Source organism: Gracilinanus agilis, chromosome 5 (genome assembly GCF_016433145.1).
Source record: "Gracilinanus agilis isolate LMUSP501 chromosome 5, AgileGrace, whole genome shotgun sequence".
Classification (NCBI taxonomy): domain Eukaryota; kingdom Metazoa; phylum Chordata; class Mammalia; order Didelphimorphia; family Didelphidae; genus Gracilinanus; species Gracilinanus agilis.
This window is the reverse complement of record NC_058134.1, coordinates 39,731,623-39,756,021: the sequence shown is the minus strand read 5'-3', so window position 1 is coordinate 39,756,021 and position 24,399 is coordinate 39,731,623. Positions and strand designations below refer to the sequence as shown.

Genomic DNA, 24,399 nt, shown 5'->3' with positions numbered 1-24,399 from the left:
AATATATAGCATCTACTATTTACAATTATTTCTCATTTGATTCTTACAGCAACTCTTGAAGGTAGGTGCTATTGTTATTATAATTATTACTCCCATTTTACAGTTGAGGAAACTGAGGCATATAAAGGTTAAACAACTTACCCAGAGTCACACAGCTAGGAAGTATCTGAGGGAGAATTTGAATGGAATTTTCCAAATGCAAAAGATGGACTCTGCTATGGCTTACATTCTAATAAGGGAAACAACATGTTCTGGGGAAAAGGTAGACCAGAAAGGATATTTTGGTTTAGCAAGTTATGAGGGGGGGCCTGAATGAAGTCACAGAGGAAATTGTTAGTGAAAAGAGCCCTGGATTTGGAATCAGAGACAAGGATTCAAATCCTAGCTTTGCTACTCACAATCTGCATGACATTGGGCAATTACTCAACATGATTGTAACCTCATTTTCAATCTTATCTCATGCAACTTGCCTTTATGTCTAATTCACTTAGCCCAGCTGGGTCAGTTTCCTCATCTGTAAAATGAAGGGCTCGGACTCTCGCTCACCTATAAAGTCCCTTCCAGTCTTGAACCCAAGAGCCTATATTTATTTGTGTACTTGCCCCATCCCATTACTCTTAGATTATTATCTCCTTGAAGGCAAGGACTGCCTATTGTTTCATTTTTGTATCCCCGGGACTTACTTGTATCTAATATAGTGCTGTCACATAGCAGACATTTACAAAAGCTTGTTGATGTAGAAATGTTTTTTGTTAGATGGCATGGAACCCACTCTTGGATTTGGCGACATGATCACATGCAAAGCTCCATTCATTCTATTAGGGAAATTACTTCATGAAACAAAACACAACCCAGAGAGCCAGGGGAATTGCTTTATTAGTCATTGTAGCACAAGACACATAGAACATTTTAGGGGAAAAGTATTGTTTTAAATAGTCCACATACAATGATCTCAGCTTATATTAGGCAAGGTTACAGAGAGCAGGCATGACATGAAGAACAAATCCTAGAAAGATAGATTCCTTTGCATTGATTTCCCAGGAAAGGCAAGGCTAATCATGTTTGGAATGACTATACAATGAAGCATCAGGATACTTCTGATACTTCTGATGGTCACACACATTTCCTTTCCCCCAGTCAAATTATTTTCTACCTGCTTTAGGATTCTGTTTTCAACATCTGTCATTAAAAACACAATCTGTCAGGCAATTCTGTAAGCCTTATTTTAATTAGGAACATTTTTTCTAGAAATGAATAGATTCTATTATCTCTATTTTTGAAAAAAGAAATCATTCAGAACCAGCAGTATGGTAAAGCCAAGTCATCCAGGCTCCAGAGAGCCAATTGTTAAGTTTTCAGTGTCAGCACTCACACCTAGGAAATTGGCAAATGTTATGAATTAGGGCTCTATTTATTATTTGGTTGGTTGTCTAGACTTTTAGGAAAGTGACGGAAAATGATAAGAATGCAGGTCAAACTTAAAAGTGTGTTGAGCATACATTCTTTTCTAAATATATAAATTTTTTTTCTAAAATTTTCCAAATAAATTTCTAAATATAAAATTTTCTAAATATATAGATATAAATTTATATTTAACATGGGTAGAAGATTGAATCACAACACTGAGTTTCTGTCATTAATTAGTTGCATGACTGAACAAATCTCAGCTTTGGTTTCCTCATCTCACAAGGGAGTTAGATAAAATAACCTTTAAAGTCCTTTCTAGCTCCAAATTTCCTTGGCCTTGAGTTGAAAGTCAACAGACTACAGTTAAACAACCATTTATAAGGATCCTACTATGTGCAGAGTACTATGTTTCTATCAGATTGCTCAAGGTGCATCTCTAGGTTGGAATGAGGTCAACATTTTTAAGCATGGAAAATGACCTCAAGCTCAGTCTAGGCTGGTTGGATGAGGGGAAATGATTTTAAATTCCTCAGTAAAATCTGCCATAAAGAAAAGTAAGCCAAGACCATAAATATTTGTGGGATGAATAAATAAATGAATGAATAAATAAGTTCAGAAGGCATTTGACATAGCTGAGTTCGGATCAAAGTTTATTTCTCATTTTGTGTTTATAATTTGCCTCTTCTTAATGAAGATTTTGAATTAGATGAAATTTGGAATTTGGATTCCAGGCATAGTCTATTAAAATTCACAAAATTCTAATGTCCTCATAGGGGTGAAATTAATTCCCATGTTAAATTATTTTAACTATATATTTTATAGTGTTATTTTACTACATAATCCTAGACAAAATCAAATTCTACCAATGGATATTAGTTGGCACAATGGATACAACATTTGACTTGGCATCAGGAAAATCTATGTTCAAATCTCATGTTAGACACACACTGGTGAATCTGAACAAGTCTCTTACTTAACTTTTGTCCTTAATTGCCTCAGCTGCAAAATGAAAATAATAGCACCTGCCTCACAAAAATGACTGACCCTTTTATGGGACATAAAAAACATTTAGACACACAATGTAAGATGTTACCAGGCATTTGGCATTTAGTAGAAACTCAATATTTGTTGAAAGAATGTATGAATGAATGGAAGAATGTTAGAACTCTTGGATAAAGTGAGAAATGTCTGAATTCAATAGAATTCACATATTATAACTCTTATTTTTGAGTCTTGCTAGTTCAACCAGTCCATTATTTCTTACTACACCAAAGATACAGTCACAATTTGGGGAACCAATGCAATGGGGAAAGATACAGGGAAGAGATGAGGATGAAGATGATTTGGAGAACTAGCAGAGAGGGTAGCAGTTAGGAAGAGACTGCATTAAGGCTTTGGTCAGAAAAAGAGTTAATAGATGTACATGTGTGAAAAGAACCTTGTTCACAAGATTCCAGGAATGTTAAAGTTGAGTCAATTCCCAGTTGAAATCCAGTTTCCATTGAAGAGTAGGCTCATTAGTTACTGTTCACAATGACTGCCTTGTGAATTGCAGCAGCAATCCAGATGTTATGGAAGTATTGGGTCGGGTACCAAAAGTCTATTATTTGTGCAAAACATCTGGGGCTCATTAAGCCCAAGGGGCTGGACAAAAATACTTGTGCCAATTTATTTGCCAGAAGGAAGCCATGTTATAAAAAAAGATAACAAAAGTAATTCTTGGCATCTAGCCCTGCTTAACAGAAAGAAAACTATAGCACTATATTCCTAGAAAACAAGGCCAGTCAGAAATTCAACTGTTGATTTTGGTTGGTTTGCTTTAAGTGGTGAATAAGAATTTATTTCCCCAGGATTGAGCCTATATCCACTACTATGTTCACTCTATGACCACCTGCTATGATTTTCCATCAATGTATTTCCCCTTTTCACCATGTTGTGGAGAAAATCACAGGGAGGGGTATAATTCAATTACTTTTTTCTTGCTAGAGCCATGCACAATTATTCCTTCAGTCCAATTGGACTTGATTCTGGCTAAGATAATCATTGTGACTCCCAGTCATCTGAAAAACCAAATGGAAAATCCTATTTTTACTAATGAAGAATGGTGATTGAAGATGACTTCAAAGACAAATTTTTAATCGGATCACATCTGTCTTTTCTGAAACAGTTCACACATTTGTATTAATAGAGCCAAAAGTATGTCACTAACAAAACAACACAAATTATAGCTTCATTATTTTTACACTATTCCAAACCCACCTCTTCTTTTAAAAAAATCCCAATAGGCACTTAAGTGTTTGTTGAATGAAAAACCCAATAAAGTCCTTGAGGTAAGGGAGTTTTTATCTCTCTCTCCCAGCATCTAACCCAGTTCCTGGCACATAGCAGATAGTTAATAACTTCTCTTGATTGAGTGAGGTAGGTAGGTGCTGCCAGTGGATTTTAATAACAAACATAGAGTCAGGAAGACCTGAATTCTAATCTTGTTTCAGGTAATTACTAGTTGATTGACACTGGATAAGTCACTTAACTTCCCTCAGTCTCAGTTTCTTCATTTGTAAAATGGAGATGATAATAACACACATTTCCCAGGGTTGTTGTGAGGTTCAAATGATAATATATATATATATATATACATGTATGTATATGTATATATGGTCAATTACTATAGTGTATGTATGTATATATATATATAATATTATGTGCATACATTAGCTATTACTATGATTATTGATTAATTACAATTATGAGGTACTGAAATATAGATATAGTCAAGGTAGACACAAAAAATTTATTGCTAACAACTAACAATTTAATAAGAAAAGAAGCTAATCTACTTGGCAGCGAATATTAGAATGAAGAATATGATCATCTGAATACTTTGTTACCATGGCACCAACCACATCTATATGCTGACTTATTTAGTCATTATTAGCAAGAGAAGTTGTGTTAGGAATGGTTGACACAGGGTATTTTTTTCATTCTGAATTGCAATATCTACAAAGGGAAGCTTTTGCTTTCTTGGAGTCTAAAGGTATTATTTTTCCAGTGAAGGAATGCCCTCTTGGTGCAAGCCACCAACAATGTGATTCTTGAACTTTGGGTGGGGCTTACAGGTAGGGGGAAGTGATTTGTTCCATGCAAGCAGTAAGATTGGGGCTTAGGTTTTTCTCATTCCAACCCTCATATTTTATCCCTTATGCAGTATGGTTACCAAGGTTTTACGTTTTATGATTATTCAATTGTTCAGTTGTTTCAGTTGTGTCCATCTCTTTGTGACCCCATTTGGGGTTTTCTTGGCAAAAATACTAGAGTGTTTTGCCATTTCCTTCTCCAGCTCATTTGACAGATGAGTAACTGAGGCAAACATGATAAAATGACTTGCCCAGGGCCACACAGCTAGTGGCTAAGGTTGGATTTGACTTCCTGACTCTAGACTTAATATTCTATTCATTGTGCCACAAGAATAATTTTTATTTCAAGAAGATACCAAAAAGTGAAACATCAGATACTGCCAATGGGAATGTGAGTAATGAGCAGTAAATTCAAGAGGAAAAAGAAAGTTCACCAAGAGAAGATACCAAGGGATGAATATGGAAGGAAATCTATCACTTTCCTTATTATAGCCCGGTATAGCATCTTTCATTAGGGTGTGCACCCAGGAATTTGTGGGTTGTTTAAGGTGAGCATTTATTGAATGCTTAATCATTAAGGACATTATTTTTATTTGTTGAACAGAAATATAATTTAATTAAATTTTAAAAAATTAATAACTAAACTTTAGAAACTTAAAAAAGGGAACCCAAAACATTAAAACTTTTTCATGACATTCGGGTGTTCCTGGTATATCCTATATGGTCATCTGTGTTCCTTATACTTTTTAGATACTTCATACCTATGAAATTATACTTAAAATGCTTATGATGTGGCTAACCAAAGGTTTTGGGACAATTTTTGTGGATTGTTCAGAAAGCATACTTCCAAAAGTAAAGTTTTCTGCCTGAATTTGAATTTTTGTGATATGAAGATGAAAACATTTTATTTTTGACATAATAAAATGTTAAATCACTGCTTAACTTGATTTTCTGACCTTTAAGAATCAAATATATTCTCTGAATACACTAAGAAGGATGGACCACAGTGAACTTTGAAAGACTTCCTCAACTCGTTTCTCTTCTCCAGTTTTGCTCTATGTTCTCTTCTAGGACACTCAGCCACTCTAACTTGTGACTTCTTTTTTTTAAACCCTTAACTTCTGTGTATTGGCTCTTTGGTGAAAGAGTGGTAAGGGTGGGCAATGGGGGTCAAGTGACTTGCCCAGGGTCACACAGCTGGGAAGTGTCTGAGGTCAGATTAACTTATGACTTCTGATAAAAAGTGATGTTGTTGTTGTTATCATCATTATTGCTAGATGGAAGGCTAACTAAGAAAGGAACTCACAGCTAGTGCCAGTGGTCTCTTTAGTAGGGAGGGTCTCTCACACTTAAAGATCCAAGTAGCCCAGAAACTCTAAGAATGCAGAATACACTGAAGACCATGGTATTTGCTATAATCCTGAATATAGCCTATAATACTGAATTTAGAACTGTAGAAAGTCAGTTACAAGGAAGCTTAGAAATAACTTAGTCTAACCTAAACTCATCATTTTGCAAAAAGGAAATTGGGATTCTAAGTTTTCCTCTGAAAATGGATCTATTCCACTGCTACTCTAAAACCTGTATTTTCCTGACAATGGAAATCTGGGTCTGAGATAGTTGTTGAACATATTTTTAGAAAGTTCCAGATGAATATTTCACTTTCTTACCTGAAATAAGAGTTGTTATTTCATCTGTCCCCATCATTTTGGGATACGTCACTTTTGTAACCATTTGGTTGTGAAGGTAGATCATCTCCTCACTTTCATTATCTCCTAGTAAAACTGGGGAATGTTCTGGATTCTTTGCCTCTTCATTTAACAAAGCATTTTCACCAGAGGTGATATCATATTCATGAAAACCCCTAGAACAAGAAAATAGGAAAGATTTAGGTAAATGTAGATGACACTTATGAATTTTGGGGAAAAGGTGATGAGTTTTATGCTGATCCATAGTTATTAATTATTCCAAAAGAAAAGTGATTTGAATAAACTTTTTATAAATTAATGGCAAATTGTTCACCTACATGGTGGGTTACCCCACTAATTAACCTCAGACAACTTAATTCTAACAGTGGTTGGCAATCACAGATTATAGCAATATCTCTGAGGGCTATACTAGTCTCTCACTCATCCTGGGGATTCCCACAGGAAGAAGATTAAAGAAAGAAAAAATAGAACTCATTGGCAGGTAATTTTTTAGGCTGATCCATTCTACTTATGCTACAGAGTTGATTTTCTGAGGACTGTGGAAGAGAGAGTTATTATGACTTCAGAGAAATGAAGCATTGTATTTCTAGAGGAAGGGAACATGTTGCCAAGAAGCTTTCTCTATGTATTTGAGGTGGTATCCTCCTACATTGTTTGTATTCCTGGGGTGGGGGGTACAGAGTGCCAGTTTGTGCTGAAAGATGTCTGAGGTTCTGGGCACAGAGAACACTAAATAGTTTCATAGTGATCAAGCTAAGTCATGAGTTCAATGAGAGCAGACCTTGTGAAGACTGAGTCCTGTTTCCTTTTCATGTTTGTGTCTGTGTGAGAAGTCCTAGGGTCACAGAATTTTAGAGATGAAAGGGCTCTTACAGTAATCTTTGCCCAACCTTATGGATGAGGAAGTGGTAATACTGGGACCTAAACTCTTTGGAATTCAAATTCAGTGCTGTTTCCACCATGAAATACTGCCTTATTTGTTTTTAATCTTTTTCAAAGTACATCTAAAAATCATAAATATAATCAGACATGGTGGCATATATCTATAATCCCAGCTACTAAAAAGGATGAGACTTGAAGATCACATGACCTCAGAAGTTCTCAGCTGCATTGAGTTAGACTGATTGGGTGTCCACACTAACTTTGGAATTAATATAATGAGGCTCCAATGTGGAGGGAGGAAGAAAGAGAAAGCAAGTTGCCTGAAGTGGGGGAAAGCTGCCAGGTGAGAAATTAAGCAAGTCATAGCCACATGCCATGCTGATCAGTAGTGGGACTAGATCCATGAGGAGTCCTTATACTTCTAGGCTCGGAGAGATAGAGACTCCTTGTCTTTTTTTTTTAAAGAGGAGAAACTAATAAATATATTCTATGCACTTATTTATTCACACACACCCCACACACAAGCAACATGATGTAGTAGATAGAAATCTAGTTTTAAATCCAGGAAGACTTGGGTTCAAGTTTTGCCTTTGACATATAGTATGTTGTGTAATCAGGAGCAAGTTACTTAAACTCTCAACCTTCTGGGGAATTCTCTAAGACTATAAGTGGTGGAGAGGTGCCAATCTATATTGGTAGTGGGGGGGTTCTTCATCAACAAAATCGCAGGTCCAATGCTTTCCTCCTTATTTACCTATGACCAATGAATTGCTTTATCATGGCATAAAAATAAGCTCTAATAGAATTTTGAAATGTGAATGCCAAAGAAATTTAGCTCAAGATTATTTGGGTAAAATCCTGTTTACTGAATTGTGGTGCTTCTCTGATTGACTTTGATGATTATATATAGCAGATGGGATTCAGTTTATCAAGAGATTTTCTGGAACAAAACTGCACAAATAATCTCAGGTTGGTATTCAGCATCAATACTGTGTTTTTCCTTCAGAAGCTGTTTACTGCTGGACAGTTCCCTGAGAAAGCACTTGAAATTTGAAGATGTGTTAATTCCAGAGGACTCTTCCTTTGACAGAGATAGAACTGAGAGGGAAAGATCTTGGGGATTTCCAGCTGGAGAAGCCCCTGAGAGGCTGGAATAGTTGCAGTATAGTATATCTGCTCAGTCCTGATGGAGCTGCATAATGACCTTGCACACATATCAGAGAATCAATTCTATCAGCCTCCTTCAATTCCACTAAGAATACACAGGCTTTGGAAATTAAAATGGCTTTCTCTCATTACATTTATAAGCAGAAAGAATGGATTGGAATACAAAATGCTAAAGCTCAAAAAACCGTTCAAACTCTAAGGCTAAAGATACAATGGGAATATAGATTTTGTTATAAAAAATGAAATCTAATTTCAACTAAGGAAGATGTCTTGCTTAATTTCTTTTGTTTGTCTTTACAATTTATTAATCAACAACGATTTATATATGCATCCATCCATAATCAATCACTCCCCCTCCAAATCTGAGTTTCCCAACTCACATTTTATTCCAATTTAGAAAAAATGGTGGTTCTGAAGAAATGAGTCTACACTCTGTCTCCAATCCTGCAGGGGGGTATTTATTGAATCCTCCTATTAAAACAGTTAAAAATAGTTAGATCAGACCTTTAAACTTGAAAATGATTTAATAAAGCTGAATTATATTCTTTCCAATGATACTCTTTGAAGAGTAAGATCATCTGAGTTATTTAGGTATCACTTATAAAAGTATATAGAATTAAATGCTTATTTAGGGTCTTTGATCTATGCTGATTAAAGCATATTTTTATTACATTGGAAAATGGGCCATGGCAAGTGTTTCAGCTTTATAGCCTGCATATTGACTTGAACATCATTTCATGAGATGACATCAAGATATGGCAACAATTTGATGATTACTCTTTTGTTAGAGCTAGTGCCTGTGCTCATTTGTTCACATAGCTTCTCCTGTAAAAAAGGCATTTTGCCATCAAAATACTGTTTCTCATTAAAACTTACTTAGAATTTCTCCATTGTCCTACAACTTAGTATCTCCAAGGAAGAACCTAGCTACTATCTGGATTCCCTTTATAACAGAGGTCAATTAAGAAGCAGTGGGATGCTGAATGCTGTAATGTAGCAAAATGCCATTCTTGCACTATGGAAAGCAAGATTGACTACATCCTTGAATGTTGCTGTTCATCCTTTGTTTTTGAAGAGGACCAATGACATCATGGTGATTGGATTTAAGTGAGGCAAAAATTGCACAAAGTCATCAACCTCATTATCTCTTCCAGTCATCCAAGTCCAGTGGCAAGACAAAAATCAGGATGACTGGTGATGGCCCATGATGTAGTGGATGACCTTGGTGTCTTTGATATCTGACTAAGCTCTAAATGTTCCACAGTGACTGCTTCAGCCCCCTTCATGGCTGGTGGAATAAATTGTTCTCCTCCATCTATTCCATCAGTGCAAATCTTCATATTCATTAGATAGACATCTTTATAACTCATAGATGAGTCTGAAGCCTGTTGATTACCCTCACTCTGGTTTTGCCTGACTACCAAGACAATTTTACCAGCATGTGGCTGCTGAACATGCTATAGCTTCTTGGAGCCACAACTGAGAGTTGGATGAGAAGTGGTCACCAAGGAAGAATGAGCAACCATAAAAAGGGCTCAGCAAGCCCTCTCACTAGAAGTGCTACCCTACCCTGAACACTCCATAGACTTCTCCTTGAATGCTTAGGGTTTCTTTGGAAGAAGAGCTCTGAGCTATAGGTTTGAAGGAGAGGGCTGTAGGGTACCTATATAATGATTCCAACCCAGTATTGTCTAAAGGATTATTGTGGGAAAATTTCAACTCAAAACTTTTTTTTATAAAGTAGGGTAATATGTGCTTTATGTCAAGAGCCTTAAATCATCTCAAAGCCAGTTTCTACCAGATATATAGAAGAGCTAGAAAGGGATCATCTACAGAAAATATAATTCAAATCCTCAATCTATATTAGTTTCTGTAGAGTGACAGAGCCTAGGTGTTACTGATTATTATATCATTTGAGCAGAATTATTGTTAAAAGGCCAGATTACTGACTTATACATCCTTAACAAGAACTACATGGTCAGTGGACCATAGATATAATAGGACACATTTTACCTCTTCAGGCATCTCATAGACTCCAGGAGGTCTCTCTAGAAAAAAATACAAAATCTTCTATTTGTCTTTTAAAAGTCCTTTATAGGTACTCTCTTGCCTACCTTTTCAATTTTCTTATATCTTACTTTCCTCTCTGTACTTTTTGTTCCAATGACATTGGTATCCTTATGCCTCCTAAAAGACATTCCAACTCCTGGCATCAGGCATTTTCAGTGGTTGTCTTCCATGCCTGGAACTCCCTCCTTTCTCATCTCTAGCTCTTGGTTTCCCTGGCTTCCTTTAGAGTTCAGGTAAAATCCTATGTTTTGGGAGAAAATTTTCCTGGTCCCCTTTAACGCAAGCATCTTGCCTCTGAGATTATCTTCTTAAACATTATCTTTGAAAATAGTTATTTGCATACTGTTTTTCCCATTGGAGTGTGAGCTCCTTGAAAGCAAGGACTGTTTTTGCCTTTCTTTCTTTTTTGTTTTAATTTTGAAAATATTATTGGAAACAAAGCAGACTTGGATGATGGTCTGAATTAGATGTCATGTAAAAATTATCTTAGAAAACAAATTGATTAAACAGTAAATTATGCATGAAACATTATAAAGAATAAATATGTACAAGACATAATGGAACTATAGAAAATTCAGACAAGATTTAAGCAGCTGCTTTTACTTTCTTTATATCCCCAGTGCTTGGAAAAATGCCTAGCTTACAGTAAATGCTTAATAAATGCTTACTGATTTGATTTAACCTGACTTGTGAGGTGCTCTTGGATTAGAATAGAAATAGATGTTCCCCCTCCCAACCTTTCCTCCCTTAATTGATATTTTGTGACCTGTAGCTTTGATTTAATTGATCTATGGAACTCTCAGGAAACAAGCTTCTACCAATGCAGGTTTGCTACTACCCCACAAACTGCAGCATTGCCTAAGATACCAAAGGTTAAATGACTTACCTAAGGTCACAAAACTCCCATATATCAGAGGCACAACTCGAACTAAAGTTTTGCTGATTTCAATAATAGAGATGCCCACTTTACTGTGTATAGTGGCATTATTGGTTATGTGACTACTATTGCCAATGAACATACTCTTTTCTTCTAAAGCAAAGAAATGAAATCTAGGAACTTACGTCTGACTGAATATACAAAAGGCTTAATGAACTGCACAGCATAGTCCAAATTGGGTTTGTGAACTCTGCCAAGTTGAATCAAGTGATGTTCCAGAGGGAGACTGGCCACATCTTCTATTTCTTCTCGTGTAGATCCAAGAGAAATCACAAATATGGCGTACCCTTGGCATTTGGCCCTCAGGGACATTTTCCTTAAGACATCCTTATTTTCATTATTTTCCCCAGCAGATATAACAAAGATAACTTTGTTTTTCCTTGAGTGCAATATATTAGAGAAGACCATATCTGTTGTCCATTGCAGGGCATGGCCAACAAAGGCTTCTCCATGAAGTTGCTTAAGAGAATTCTGGATATGCCTCCTCATTAGAGCTTTGCTGGTATAGGTGGTAAAGTCAAACTCTTTCTTCACAGGGGTGCTTGTCCTTCTTCTGGAGAAATCCCGTGGGGAATAGCTTAGCAAAGCCAACCGATCACCTACATCGGATCGCTCAGGGTCTGCAGAAATTTCAAAGTTGTCAAGGACTGAGCTCAGGAAAGCTTTCATTTGCTCAAACTCATCTCCTTTCACATGCCGGGAGCTATCCAGAAGGAAAATGGCATCCATGTATGAATTTATTCGGTCTACTTGCTCTTCTGCACAAACATTTGGAAGGCATTTATCTGCAAAAAAAGAAAACCACTCATCACTTACATAGTGGAATGGTCACCTGAGAAAGTTGGAAGTCTGAGTTAGCTGATCTGCTTTGAAATCTTTGAGTTCTGATCTAACAACAAAACCTACAACTCAAAATCTTAGGTTTTAAAATATCCATCTCAATAGCTGACATTTATTTACTTAGCAATTATAGTATGCAGAGAACAAGTTTCCTTACATCATGGGAGCCTCACATCAACCCTATGAGATATGTAATACCTGAAGTGTCATCAACCTCACTCTACAGGTGGGGAAACAGCGGCTCAGAATTAAATGACTTGGTCTTGGTCATGTCACTAATAAGTGGAGGCTCTCCCTCCCACTAAGTTCAGGGCCATTTCTGTTATATCGTATTCCACCATTCTCATACCCCTGCCCTCTCATTATTCCCCCTTTATACCAATAGAGTGTGCCCATCAAAATTACAGGCTACATGAGTTTTGAGTATTGCTTACAGACTTAAGTAGGATATATGTCTGTAATAGCTGAAGACAGTATAGGAGAGATAGCATCACAACGGTTAGTACAGCATCTGGCACATGGTAGGTGTTTATTGATGGAATTTCATAGTAGGAAAACTATTAGATATAGATTCACAAGTTCTAGGTTGGAATTTTCATTCTCTTTGGGGAATTGGGCCAATCATTTCACTAACCTAGATTTTCATTTTGTCATCTATAAGATGATGAGGTTGGTTTAGATGCTCCCTGATATCCTTACTGATCTAAGTCCTGTGATCTGATGACAGCCTACCTTTACTCATGCTTTGCAAGCATTGTTAGTCTCATATCAAGTAGAAAAGAGAATGGTTGGGCTATTCAAACTACTTAAACCGCCTTAACTGAAATTTAAGAGGCAGTTGGTACAATGATATTTGATTTATAACTCAAAAGGTTGGCATGTATTATTTTGTATAAAATTATTCATGTTTGTTTCTTATCATTCTATTGGACTGTCTCCATGAAGGAGAAAATAAGATAAAATAAAATTATGTTTTGACTGAACTTTGTATCTCCATCCTCCATCCCTTATACCCAGAGTGCCATTCTACCTAAGTTATATGCTTAGCAAATGTGTATTCAATTGAATTGGGATTTTCTTAGGGGGGAGAGTGTCAAGAAACATTAAATTTCTTAAATTTTAATATAATTTTTCAGTTAAAAAATCTATTTTCTCCCTTTTGCTAACTGAAAAAAACAAAATGTTTTTCTCCTTTTTGTTAATTAAAAAATTAAATTTTAAGAAATTTAATATTTCCTTGCCCTCTAGCTCCAAATGGAACAAACACATGCTAAGAATATATCTTGAATATAATCTCACTCTAGGTGCTAGGGATGCTTGTCTTATCTCATCCTCTCCTTTACGGAGCTTACGGCCCAACAGACGTTTCCCCCCCCAAATAACAAAATCTACTTTTCTCTTGGGAGGTGTTAAGATGGCACAATGGATAGAGTGCTGGGCCTGGAATCAGGAAGATTTATCTTCACGAGTTCAAATCTAGCCTTGGACACTTACTACTTGTATGACCCTGGGCAAGTCACTTTAACCCCATTTGCCTCAGTTTCCTCATCTCCAGTATGAACTGGGGAAGGAAATGACAAACCTCTCTAGTATCTTTGCCAAGAAAACTCTAACTGGGGTCATGAAAAGTTGGAAACAACAAACAACTGAATGATGACAAAAGTTTTTCTCCTTTCTACCTCCTCCACAATTAAAAAAAAGAAGAAAAGTTTTGTAACAAATATGCATAGTCAAGGGGAAAAAAATTCCCACATTTGGCTGTGTCCAAAAGTATTTGTCTCAATTTGTGACCTGAGTCCTCTATCGGGAGGTGGGTAGTGGATTTTGTCATGGATCCTCTGGAATTGTGGCTGGTCAGTGCACTGATTAGAAGGCTTTTAAAAGCTCATTTTTTTTTCTGACAGCAATTGGGCTGGGGAGGAGAAGAGGAGGAAATTCCCTTCTCTGCAATTCTGTGCCAGGCAAAGCCTTGTGAGGATCAAATTTTTACCCTGTATATAATCTATAAAACCAGAACACAACTCCCTCTAGAGCTAGGTCCCATGATTCAACCAGAGGCTTTAAAATTTCAAGATGGTAATATTTTTTCCATTGGTCTTACCATAGCAAAGTGTGCATTGACGAAGTCTTTCTATTGGATGAGAAAATTGAGAGGGTCGAACTGGAATGACCTGATATGTGCCAGTGTCATCAAACTATATGGAAAAGGAAAGAATAAATATCTTTGATTCTTTTGAGACAAATACAAGCCTGGAGCCTCTCCACCTCATAGATTAGTTAAAAAAGAAATAAACAAACAAACAAAAAAGTAAAACTATTTATAACAGCTCATTGCCATTGTCAGAACATCTTCAGGCATTTTTTTACCAATTTTTTTTACCAATTAATAATAAATGTCCACATAAATTTTTCTAAGTTATATGATTGAACTTATCTTCAGGCATATTATTGCACTGAAGGATATAAGAAAGATATTATCATCCTAATTTTATGAGTGAGCAAAATGGAGAAGAGTTTGAAGACTTGCTAAGTGTCATACAAATCCTTAAAGGGAGCAAATCTTAGACTCTAACATAGGTCCTCTGAAAATCTGGTCCAGACTTTCTGGGGATTTACCTTCCAAAAAGTATTCAGAGATTTGTTCTTTTTCTATCAGTCCATAAAAAAAGGTCCTAGCAAATGTATATTTTCACCCTTTGCCCTTCTATAGCTTCCTGACATATTAGAAGCCTAACATACTCAATTCCCTCTGATATGCAATTCTCATGAAGATTTCTTTAAAGTGGGTGTTCTTAAAGACCCAAGAGTCTATGAATTTTGTTTTATATTTGAATAATTATATTTCAATACGATCAATTTCCTTTTGTAATTCCATGTATTTAATTTTGTGTTTTTAAAAACATTCCTCTGAGAAAAGGGTCTATAGGTTTCTTCAGTCTGCCAAAAAGGGGTCCATGGAACAAAAAAGTTAAGAATTCCTTTGAATGAGAGCAAGAACAAATGAGTTAGATGGGAGGTTCTGGTTTCAAATTTGACCTCAGATACTTCCTTGCTGTGTGATTCTGTGTAAGCCACTTAACCCCTTAATTCCTGGCCCTTACTGCTCTTCTGCCTTGGAACCAATACACAATATTTATTCTTTTTTTTAACCATTAATAATAAATTTATTTACATATGTGTACTTATGGTAATAAAGTATAAAATAGACTAATAATATACAGTATTTATGCATTCATTACTTACTCATTTTTTTAAAAAAAACTTTAAACTCTTATATTCTGTCCTAGATTTGATACTAAGTATTGGTTCTAAGACAGAAGAGTGGTAAGGGCTAGGCAATGGGGGTTAAGTGACTTGACCAGGATCACATAAGAAGTACCATAGTGCCTCTCAACTCTAAACCTGGTGTTCTATCCACTAAGCCACCTGAATGTTCCTCCTCCCCATTTTTTAGTTTTCTTTATATACACACATGGTTAGCTACAAATCTTCAAAAATTCCCATTTAATTATCAATGGCCAATCCTGGAAAAGATTGCAAAAAGTGAATGTGAAAACCAAGAATGTCATAGGATGACTATTAATAGCTTTAAGAGGTTACCATGAGGTATGATATAGAGAATTGTTCTTAGAGTCAGGAAGACCTTGCTTCACATTCTGCCCCTGACACCTAGTGCCTATATGGCCCTGAACAAGTCACACAGTATTTATTCTAAGATGGAAGGTAAGAATTTTAAACAAGGTCATGGACCCCAGGATAGGAAATTTTGTTTTGAGTGTTCACCTATAAGCCTTTAGTGAGTACCTCATGTGTAATGTAAAGGGAAAAAAGGGGTTTTTGGGTTCAGTTTATTAAAAGATGGTCACCAGAGGATTGAACTATTATCAATCCTCAGTTAAGAATAATCTCAAGTCAAAATTGACTTTTATGGAATTTTATTTACAGTTAAGAAGAGAGAGAAGAAATAAGGAAATAAGAATCTAACCCAGTAGGTAATTTACTACGATCCTCTAACTAATCCAGGTAGATCTAATTAACCCTCAGCCAAGAGTCAGAGGGCCAGAAGCCCAGAGGTGGATGAAGCAAAACTTCATTCACAGTGTCTATTAAAAGAAGTTTCTTAAGAGAAGTTCAGGAAGATTCAGTCTTTAAACTCATGTGGAATTCAAAAGAAGATATTTAAAGTAGTCTCACCAAGGTCTCAGCGTTCCAGCACTCCTCCATGAACCAGAAGAGGTCCTTCACCACACCCCCTCTTCAACTGAAGACCCTCTCACTCACTCAACTCCCTTTTTTTAAAGGGGTCACTTAAGTGTGTCACTTCCTGCGCCTTCCCCTAGCCTGCGTGTCCAATAATAATAGATGCTTCTCATTGGACTGCCTGGGGGGTGGTCAGTTGATTCTGATTCATCACTCACTCTAGCAACATGGGTTAGGACCTCCCATAATTGGAAGGTACTCTCACCTTTGGTGATTAAATCTAAAGATAGACAGTGTAGACTTAATCTAATTATCACAGTAATGATATTGATTGTTGGTTTTATGGATACAAAGATGTATATGCCTGGTCTTTGACCTCTAGGGATTCATGATCTAGTTGGAGGTCAGGAAACATTTGTATTAAGATAAACAACAAAGCATGTCATATGTGTACAGATTAAATGAAGAAGAGTCCAATGTAAGTAGTAAAACAAATACTAGGATTAGGAATCAGAAGAATCAGGTTCAAATCCCACCTCTGCTATTTACTACTTGAATGGCTGGAGAAGTCTCTTCTTTTTACTGAAATTCAGTCTCTTTATCTGTTACATTAGGGGGTTGGATTAGATGACCTCTAAGGTCCCTCACATCTCCAGTGTACTATGAAGTGCTGAGATAGTCAAAGACATTTCCTTAGGTGAGTGCCAGTGGTTTTGTTGGCCTCAAAAATCATTGATCGTATCTTCATGTGTGATCCTTAAATGACAGAAAACTGTTTTGAAATCCATAAAGGAAGTTAGCAGCTAACATTCCTAAGAATAAATACATGTGTACATACAACAGCTAGGGGAATTCCTTACCTGGAAAGCCTCCTCAAGAGCAAGCATGTCATTAAAAGCAAACACAGCTGGAATGATATTGAGCCCGCTGAACTCCATGGTGGCTGTGATGATTGATGACATATCTGGAGACTGACTGTCACTAAAAAACACAGTGAGCCTCCTGACATTAGGGCCTGGTAAAGTTCTCTTGAAAACATTCCTGCCCACAAATAACATGGCACTGCCAAGATCTCTGGAGTATGAAGGTTGTTCAAATGTCATTCTAGAGAGCTTCTGGAGGAGTTGCCGCTTGCTGGAATAGTCTGACCAGCGGACGAGATACTTGTTTTCAGAACTATAAGAAAGGACAGCAACTTTCGCTCCCACTGGACAGTTGTTTTCCCTGATTTTAAGGTCCTCCACAATGGAAATGGTCATGTTTTTCACAACCTCAAATCTCTGTCTTGACACGTCCAAAGCAAACACCAATTCTGTTGGGTAGAAAGGGCATTTGCCTAAAATTGGAGAAATGAAAAACACACATGTAAGTATTCTTTTACAATTGTACCAAGCAGATGTCAATCCAAAGTCTATGACCTAGATCAGTGGTTCCCAAACTATTTTGGCCTACTGCCCCCTTTCCAGAAAAAAATATTACTTAGCACCCTGGAAATTAATTTTTTAAAAATTTTAATAGCAATTAATAGGAAATATAAATGCACCTGTGGCCATCACTGCTCACCCTGGATCACTGCAGCACCCACCAGGGGGCGGTAGCGCCCACTTTGGAAATCACTGGCCTAGATGGTCTTCGCTGGACTTCCTTAACAGCAAGTTAGGAGTAGAATCTCCATATTAGGTGGATCCCACTGCATATCCATTGCTTCTAATTCTGCCCTCTATGGCCAGGAAGAACTCCTCAAATCCTTCTTCCACTTGATAGCTTTAAAAAATATTTAAAGACTTCCAATACATCTTTTTTCCTCCAGACTAAATATTTTGTAGTTTCTTAAAAAAGATCCTCATATGTAACGCTCTCAAAGCCCTTTACCATCATGGGCACCCTCCTCTGTATATACACAGACCTCACAGCTCATGATAATATCACCATGTTGAATGATTTCATAGAATCTCAGAGTTAGAAGGAACCTTAGAAGCTGGAGAATTCATCTTATACCTGGACAAGAATTTTCTCTATTTATGTACTCAGCAAGTGATATCACAGCCTTTGTCCAAATATCTCCAGTGAGGATGGTATGCCATCCCATTCCATTTTTGGATAACTTTAATTATTACAAGCTTCTTTTGATATTAAGGCAAAGCTTACCTCTCTGTCATTGCCATTTCCACTTATTATTCCTAATTTTATCCTTTAATGGAGCAAAACAAAATAAGGCCCTTTACCACTTGAAAATCCTTCAAATATTTGAAGGCAGGGAACCTTTGTTCAGCTGAATTATCCTGAGGTGTCCTCAATGGGTCCTTTGTCCTTCTCCTGAACTAGCTATCTAAATCTCCTCTTATTAACTGGTGAAAGGCTTATGAGAGTCTCATTTTGTTCCAATAGCTAAAAGAAGCTATCAGGGAACAAATATAAGTCAGGCCCATCACATATGATATCCCATATGACACCATCTTTATTCTTCTTGCCTGGATGTTCTCTAGCTTAGCATCATCCTTAAAATGTCATACTCAGAACTGAACAAAATATACCAGATGTGGTCAGAAAAGGGCCACCTCAATTTCCCAGAGAATTTGCAAGTTCATCCTCATCCCTCTTCCAAAGTTCTGTACAATATTTATATAATATATATATATTCAAATAGAGTGGTTAAAAGCCAGTGATTACCAAAATGATAGTTGAGAAAAATTAACCCTGTCTCTACACCTTAATAAACTCCAGTGCCTCCCTATTACTTCTAGGATAAAATACAAAATGCTCCCTTTGACATTCAAAGGTCTCTTATCTTTTGAGTCTTCTTATACCTTACAATCCCTCTTAACGTCAGTGCCTTCTCTCTGTTAATTATTTCTTATTTTTCCTATTTACAGCTTGCTTTGCACATTTTTGTTTTTATTTTGTCTCCCCCCTCTAGATTAGGAGCTCCATGAGGGCTGAGAATGTCTTTTAACTCTTTTTGCATCCCTAGGGCTTAGCACAATGCCTCAAATATAGTATGTGCTTAATATATATTTGACTGATTGATATTTTGTCTGGAGAAGGCAATATTTGGAGCAGGGGATAGGATGATAACTTTCTTCAAGAAATTGAAATGCTGTTATATGAGAGAGAATTTAGACTTTTTTGCTTGATTCCTACACATCAAGCCAGGAAGACAAGAAAGTACAAATCAAATCAATGGTTTTGGGGGAAGGAGGGCTTGACTAAGTGAAAAATACCAAAAGGAAAGTCTCATGAGTGCTATAGGAAAAGCCAAATTAATGTTGTTTTCTCTCATTACTTGGTAATAAATGGAAGAAAATGTTCTACTATGAGATGTTTGAAAATCACATCAATAAATCTTTTAGCAGGCACAGATGTTAGGGTTTGGCTTTAGATCAAGTTAAGAGAACAGGAACACAGCTAAATGTCTCATGGATCTGGGAGATCTGGGGTCTGCCACAGGTGTATGATTAACTTTCTGAACTTTCATTAGGGACGTCAATCCATACGCCACACAAGAAGAACAAGTGGCAAGGCAGCAGCTTCCCTGACAAGCCCGAGTTTGGATCTAAGGGACACAGTTCAAGGACCAGCAAAAAGCCCTCATGCTTATCTTGGACAAGCTGAGGCATGAAGACCAAAGGACAAGTAGAGAGAATAAACACTATTTAAAGGATTCCCTGAAGGCACTATTAAGCATTGGGGTAGCAGCTGTTCTCTAAAACTGCAGCAAAGAGGTCAGCCTGGTATGCACCAATCAGAGGTCATTAAGCTTTGGAATGGTCTTTAGGGATGACAGGATTCATCTTATGGCATCGAAACAGCCCAGGAGGTCAAGGAACAAAGTGGCTGATAGTGATTAAATCCTCTAGAGAAGGATATAGGAAGCAGGCAAAGTATGTATTTGCTTAGGCTGGAAAACCCTCCTAATAATCAGAATTGTCCCTGTGAGGCTGCCACTGGAGGTAATAAAAATAATAGGTGATATGACACAGAACTTTGAAATTTGCAAAGCTCTTCCTATATATTATTCCATTTGGTTTTCATGTTGAATCTGTGAGGTTGCTGTTATAATTATCCTTATTTGGGGGGCAGCTGGGTGGCCCAGTGGATTGAGAGCCAGGCTTAGAGTCAGGAAGTCCTGGGCTCAGATCTGGCCTCAGATAACTTTCTAGTTGTGTGACCCCGGGCAAGTCATTTAACCTGCATTGCCTAACCCTTATTGCTCTTCTGCCTTGGAACCAATACACAGTATTAATTGTAAGACAGAAGGGAAGAGCTTAAAAAAATAATTATGCTCATTTTATAGACATTGAAACTGAGGCTCAGGTCATATGATTTGTTCAGGGTCATACAGATAATTAAGTGTCCCAGATGGTTGAACCCAGATTTGTTGCCTTCAAGTTCAGTGATGCATCCCTATGCCATTCCTCTATGTAATCCCCTTATGCTTGTGGTCCTTCGAGCTTACTAGGGATATAGTAGAAGGCATTCTTAGTCAGTGTCAGGTGAGTCTAAAGAGGAACTCTTAGGTCTAAGGTTCCAATCCTGAAACTCTACCAACTTAGCCTCAGGGTGAGGGGTTTGAGCTCATTTCCATAAAAAGAACACCAGGGCTGAAGTACCAGATCTCAAACTGTACTATAAAGCATCAATCATCAGAACAGTCTGGTATGAGCTAAGAAATAGAATGGAAGATCAATGGAATAGATTAGGGGTAAATAACCTTACAACCAAAGATTCCAGCTTCTGGAATAAGAACTCACTATTTGACAAAAACTGCTGGGAATATTAGAAAACTAGGGATAGACCAGTATCTCACCCCCTATATCAAGATATGTTCAAATGGGTATATAATTTAGATGTAAAGAGTGAAACCATAACTAAATTAGGGGAACACAGAATAATCTGTCTTGCAGATCTTCGAAGAAAGGAAGAATTTATGATCAAACAAGAAAGAAAAAGAGAGCATTATAAGATGTAAAATGAATAATTTTGATTATAATAAATGATAAAGCTTTTGTACAAGGAAAACTAACTGGGAAATTTTTTATAACAAATTTCTCTGATAAAGGCCCAATTTTTTGAATTTATAAGAATACAAGCCATTCCCCAATTGACAAATGGTCAAAGGATATGAACAAGCAATTTTCAGATGAAGAAATCAAAGCCATCAATAAACATATGAAAAAAATGTTCCAAATCATTCTTGATTAGAAAACTGCAAATTAAAACAACTCTGAGGTACCACCTCACACCTATCAGATTGTCCAATATGACAGTAAAGGAAAGAAATCAATGTTGGAGGGGATGCAGCAAAACTGGGATGCTAATGCATTGTTGGTGGAGTTATGAACTGATCCAACTATTCTGGAAGGCAATTTGGAACTATGCCCAAAGGGCTATAAAATTCTGAATACTCTTTGATCTTGTAATACTATTATTGGGTCTGTATTCCAAAGAGATAATTTAAAAAAGGGGAAAGGACCTACTTGTGCAAAAATATTTATAGCAGCTCTTTTTTGTGGTTTCAAAGAATTGAAAATTGAGGGGATGTCCATCGATTGAGGAATGGCTGAACAAATTATGGTATATATGGTGGTGATTGACTATTATTGTGCTGTAAAAAAATGATGAACAGGATGATTTCAGAAAAAGCTGGAATGTCCTGAAGAAACTAATGCAGAGTGAAATAAGAACTGTGAAAATATTGTACACAGCAACAGCAATATTGTATGACGATTGACTGTGAAAACTTGGCTACTTTCAGTAATACAATGGTGTGGGACAATCCTGAAAGATTTATGACAGGGAATGCTATCCACCTCCAGAGGTGATAGAATTGTTGGAATCAGAAGGACACAAATCAAAGCATGTTATCTTTCACACCAGTATATTTATGGTTTGATTTTGAGGCTTTGGTTATATATGAGTGTGCTCTTACAACAATGACCAATGTGGAAGTGTGTTTTGCATGATAATAAAAATAAAATTAAAAACAAAAAACAAGACACACCACCAGTAGCAATATAGTAGTATCTAGCACCAGGGACAGCAATATGGATGTAAAAGTAAAGGGATACCGAACTATTGGCATCAACCAATTGATCAAAAATGAAACAGCTCCTCTACTAAAGAAAGTTACATTCTATGAGAGGAGGCAACATCTGTGTGTGTGTGTGTGTGTGTGTGTGTGTGTGTGTGTGTGTGTGTGTGTGTACACAGAGATATATGCATAAACACAAACCTAGGTATGAATATAGATTTATCTATGTGTATACACACATGAATATCTGTGCAAAACATGTAGAAAGCAAAACCAGGTTACTTTGGAAGGGAAAGAATACTAACAGCTGTGAGGACCAGGAAGCCTCCCTTTACAAGGTAGTGACTGAACTGAGTTTTGAAGGAAAGAAGGGCCTCTAAGAGCAGAGGTGAGGAGGAACATTCCAGGTATGAGGGAGAACCAGTGCAAGGCAGGACGATAGGAGTACCATGTGTAAGGAAAGCTAGACTAGAGGTTCTTTACTTTCAATTCGGGGAGGGAGATATGGACTCCTTGTGAAGTCTATGGATTTCCTCAAAATAATATATTTCAATAGGGGGCAGCTGGATGGCTCAGTGGATTGAGAACCAGGTCCAGAGATGGGAGGTCCTGGGTTCAAATATGTCCTTAGATACATTTTAGCTATGTGATCCTGGGCAAGTCACTTAACTCCAGTTGCCTAGCCCTTACCACTCTTCTGCCTTAGAACTCATACATAGTATTGATTCTAAGATGGAAGGTAAGGGTTTAAAAAAATTAGATAAATTTTTCAGTAAAAAAACAAATTATGATAATGAAAACTTACCTTCCCAACAGGCTGTTAAAAATGAGAGAGAGAGAGAGACAGACAGACAGACAGAGAGAGAGAGAGAGAGAGAGAGAGAGAGAGAGAGAGAGAGAGGTGTTAGAATAAAATATCAAAGAAAAGTGTTTAAAGCCAAATTTTACTATTACATTTTTTCTTCCTCTGTGTGGCCCTGTTTTATATATTCAAGAAAACCAAGGTAAGAGATTTTAAAATGATGAGCCCAACCTCTTGGTGAAATTTAAATTGATTTTTTCCCCTCTCATATAAGCTATAGCTAGAAGTGTTTTCACAGAAGTTTTTATTGAAATATGAAGCACAGTCATTCATTTTTTAAGCATAACCCTAAGCTTCTGATTTAGTAGCAAGATCTCTAAAATTCAATTCATTTTATTGCATAGTACATGTAGGTCTTTAGAGATCAATGCTGGGCTGTAAGACTAAAATTTGTCATCTTATTGTCTTCCCTGAAGAACACCCAGACAACTTCTATTCTCCTGAAGATCATCAGGGAATTCCAAATGAGCTTGTGCTTGGCCACTGAGCTCCCCTTGTGTGGTTGAGTTTTATTCCCATCCTGCAGAAATAAAGAATCTTCTCCAGCATTATTTCTACCAAACAGCTTGTGCTTCCCTTTAAGTGACTGATTTTCTTTTTTAAAATCTAAGATAAAACAAGGGACACAGTTGGAAAAGCTTACAGAAAAACTTGACCTAGTCATTTTTCCAACTCTATTTATTAGTTTCCTGAGAATCAAGAAACATTCAGATTTTACAAAAGACATTATACTGTCCCCAGAAGACCTTTCCATGTGTCACATTCAATTACAACTAGTTCCCAATTAGTGAGAATAATGTATCACATTAAGTGATCATATTATTTGAATTCTCACTGTATATTTACATTGGACTGGAATCAATGACCCTATTTTGCATAATTATAACTTCAAACAGTGCAAATTTGAATACATATAATCACTTATAGGATTATTGATATAATAGGGACCTAGCTGTCAATTCAATGAACATTTATCAAATTCCTACTATATACAATCCTCTGTCCTAGGTGCTGGCACAAAGACCAAATCTAAGTAGTCCCTTCTTTCAAAGAGTTCAATATGAACGTGATTCCTCTCTCTCTCTCTCTCTCTCTCTCTCTCTCTCTCTCTCTCTCTCTCTCTCTCTCTCTCTCTCTCATCCTCTCTCTCTCTCTCTCTC

General features: G+C 36.8%; 1 protein-coding gene across 1 annotated transcript in view; it reads right to left on the bottom strand.

Annotated features, from left to right (window-relative positions):
- The window catches only part of COL6A5 (collagen type VI alpha 5 chain), a 93,327-nt gene that overhangs the window by 15,284 nt on the left and 53,644 nt on the right, over positions 1–24,399 (bottom strand). Inside the window, exons 27-32 of the mRNA XM_044678893.1 lie at positions 19,807–19,954; positions 17,207–17,682; positions 14,248–14,341; positions 11,432–12,091; positions 8,680–8,770; positions 6,212–6,405 (exon numbers count right to left, since the gene is read on the bottom strand). Coding sequence (XP_044534828.1) covers positions 6,212–6,405; positions 8,680–8,770; positions 11,432–12,091; positions 14,248–14,341; positions 17,207–17,682; positions 19,807–19,954 — 1,663 coding nt within the window. The remainder of the gene's footprint in view (positions 1–6,211; positions 6,406–8,679; positions 8,771–11,431; positions 12,092–14,247; positions 14,342–17,206; positions 17,683–19,806; positions 19,955–24,399) is intronic.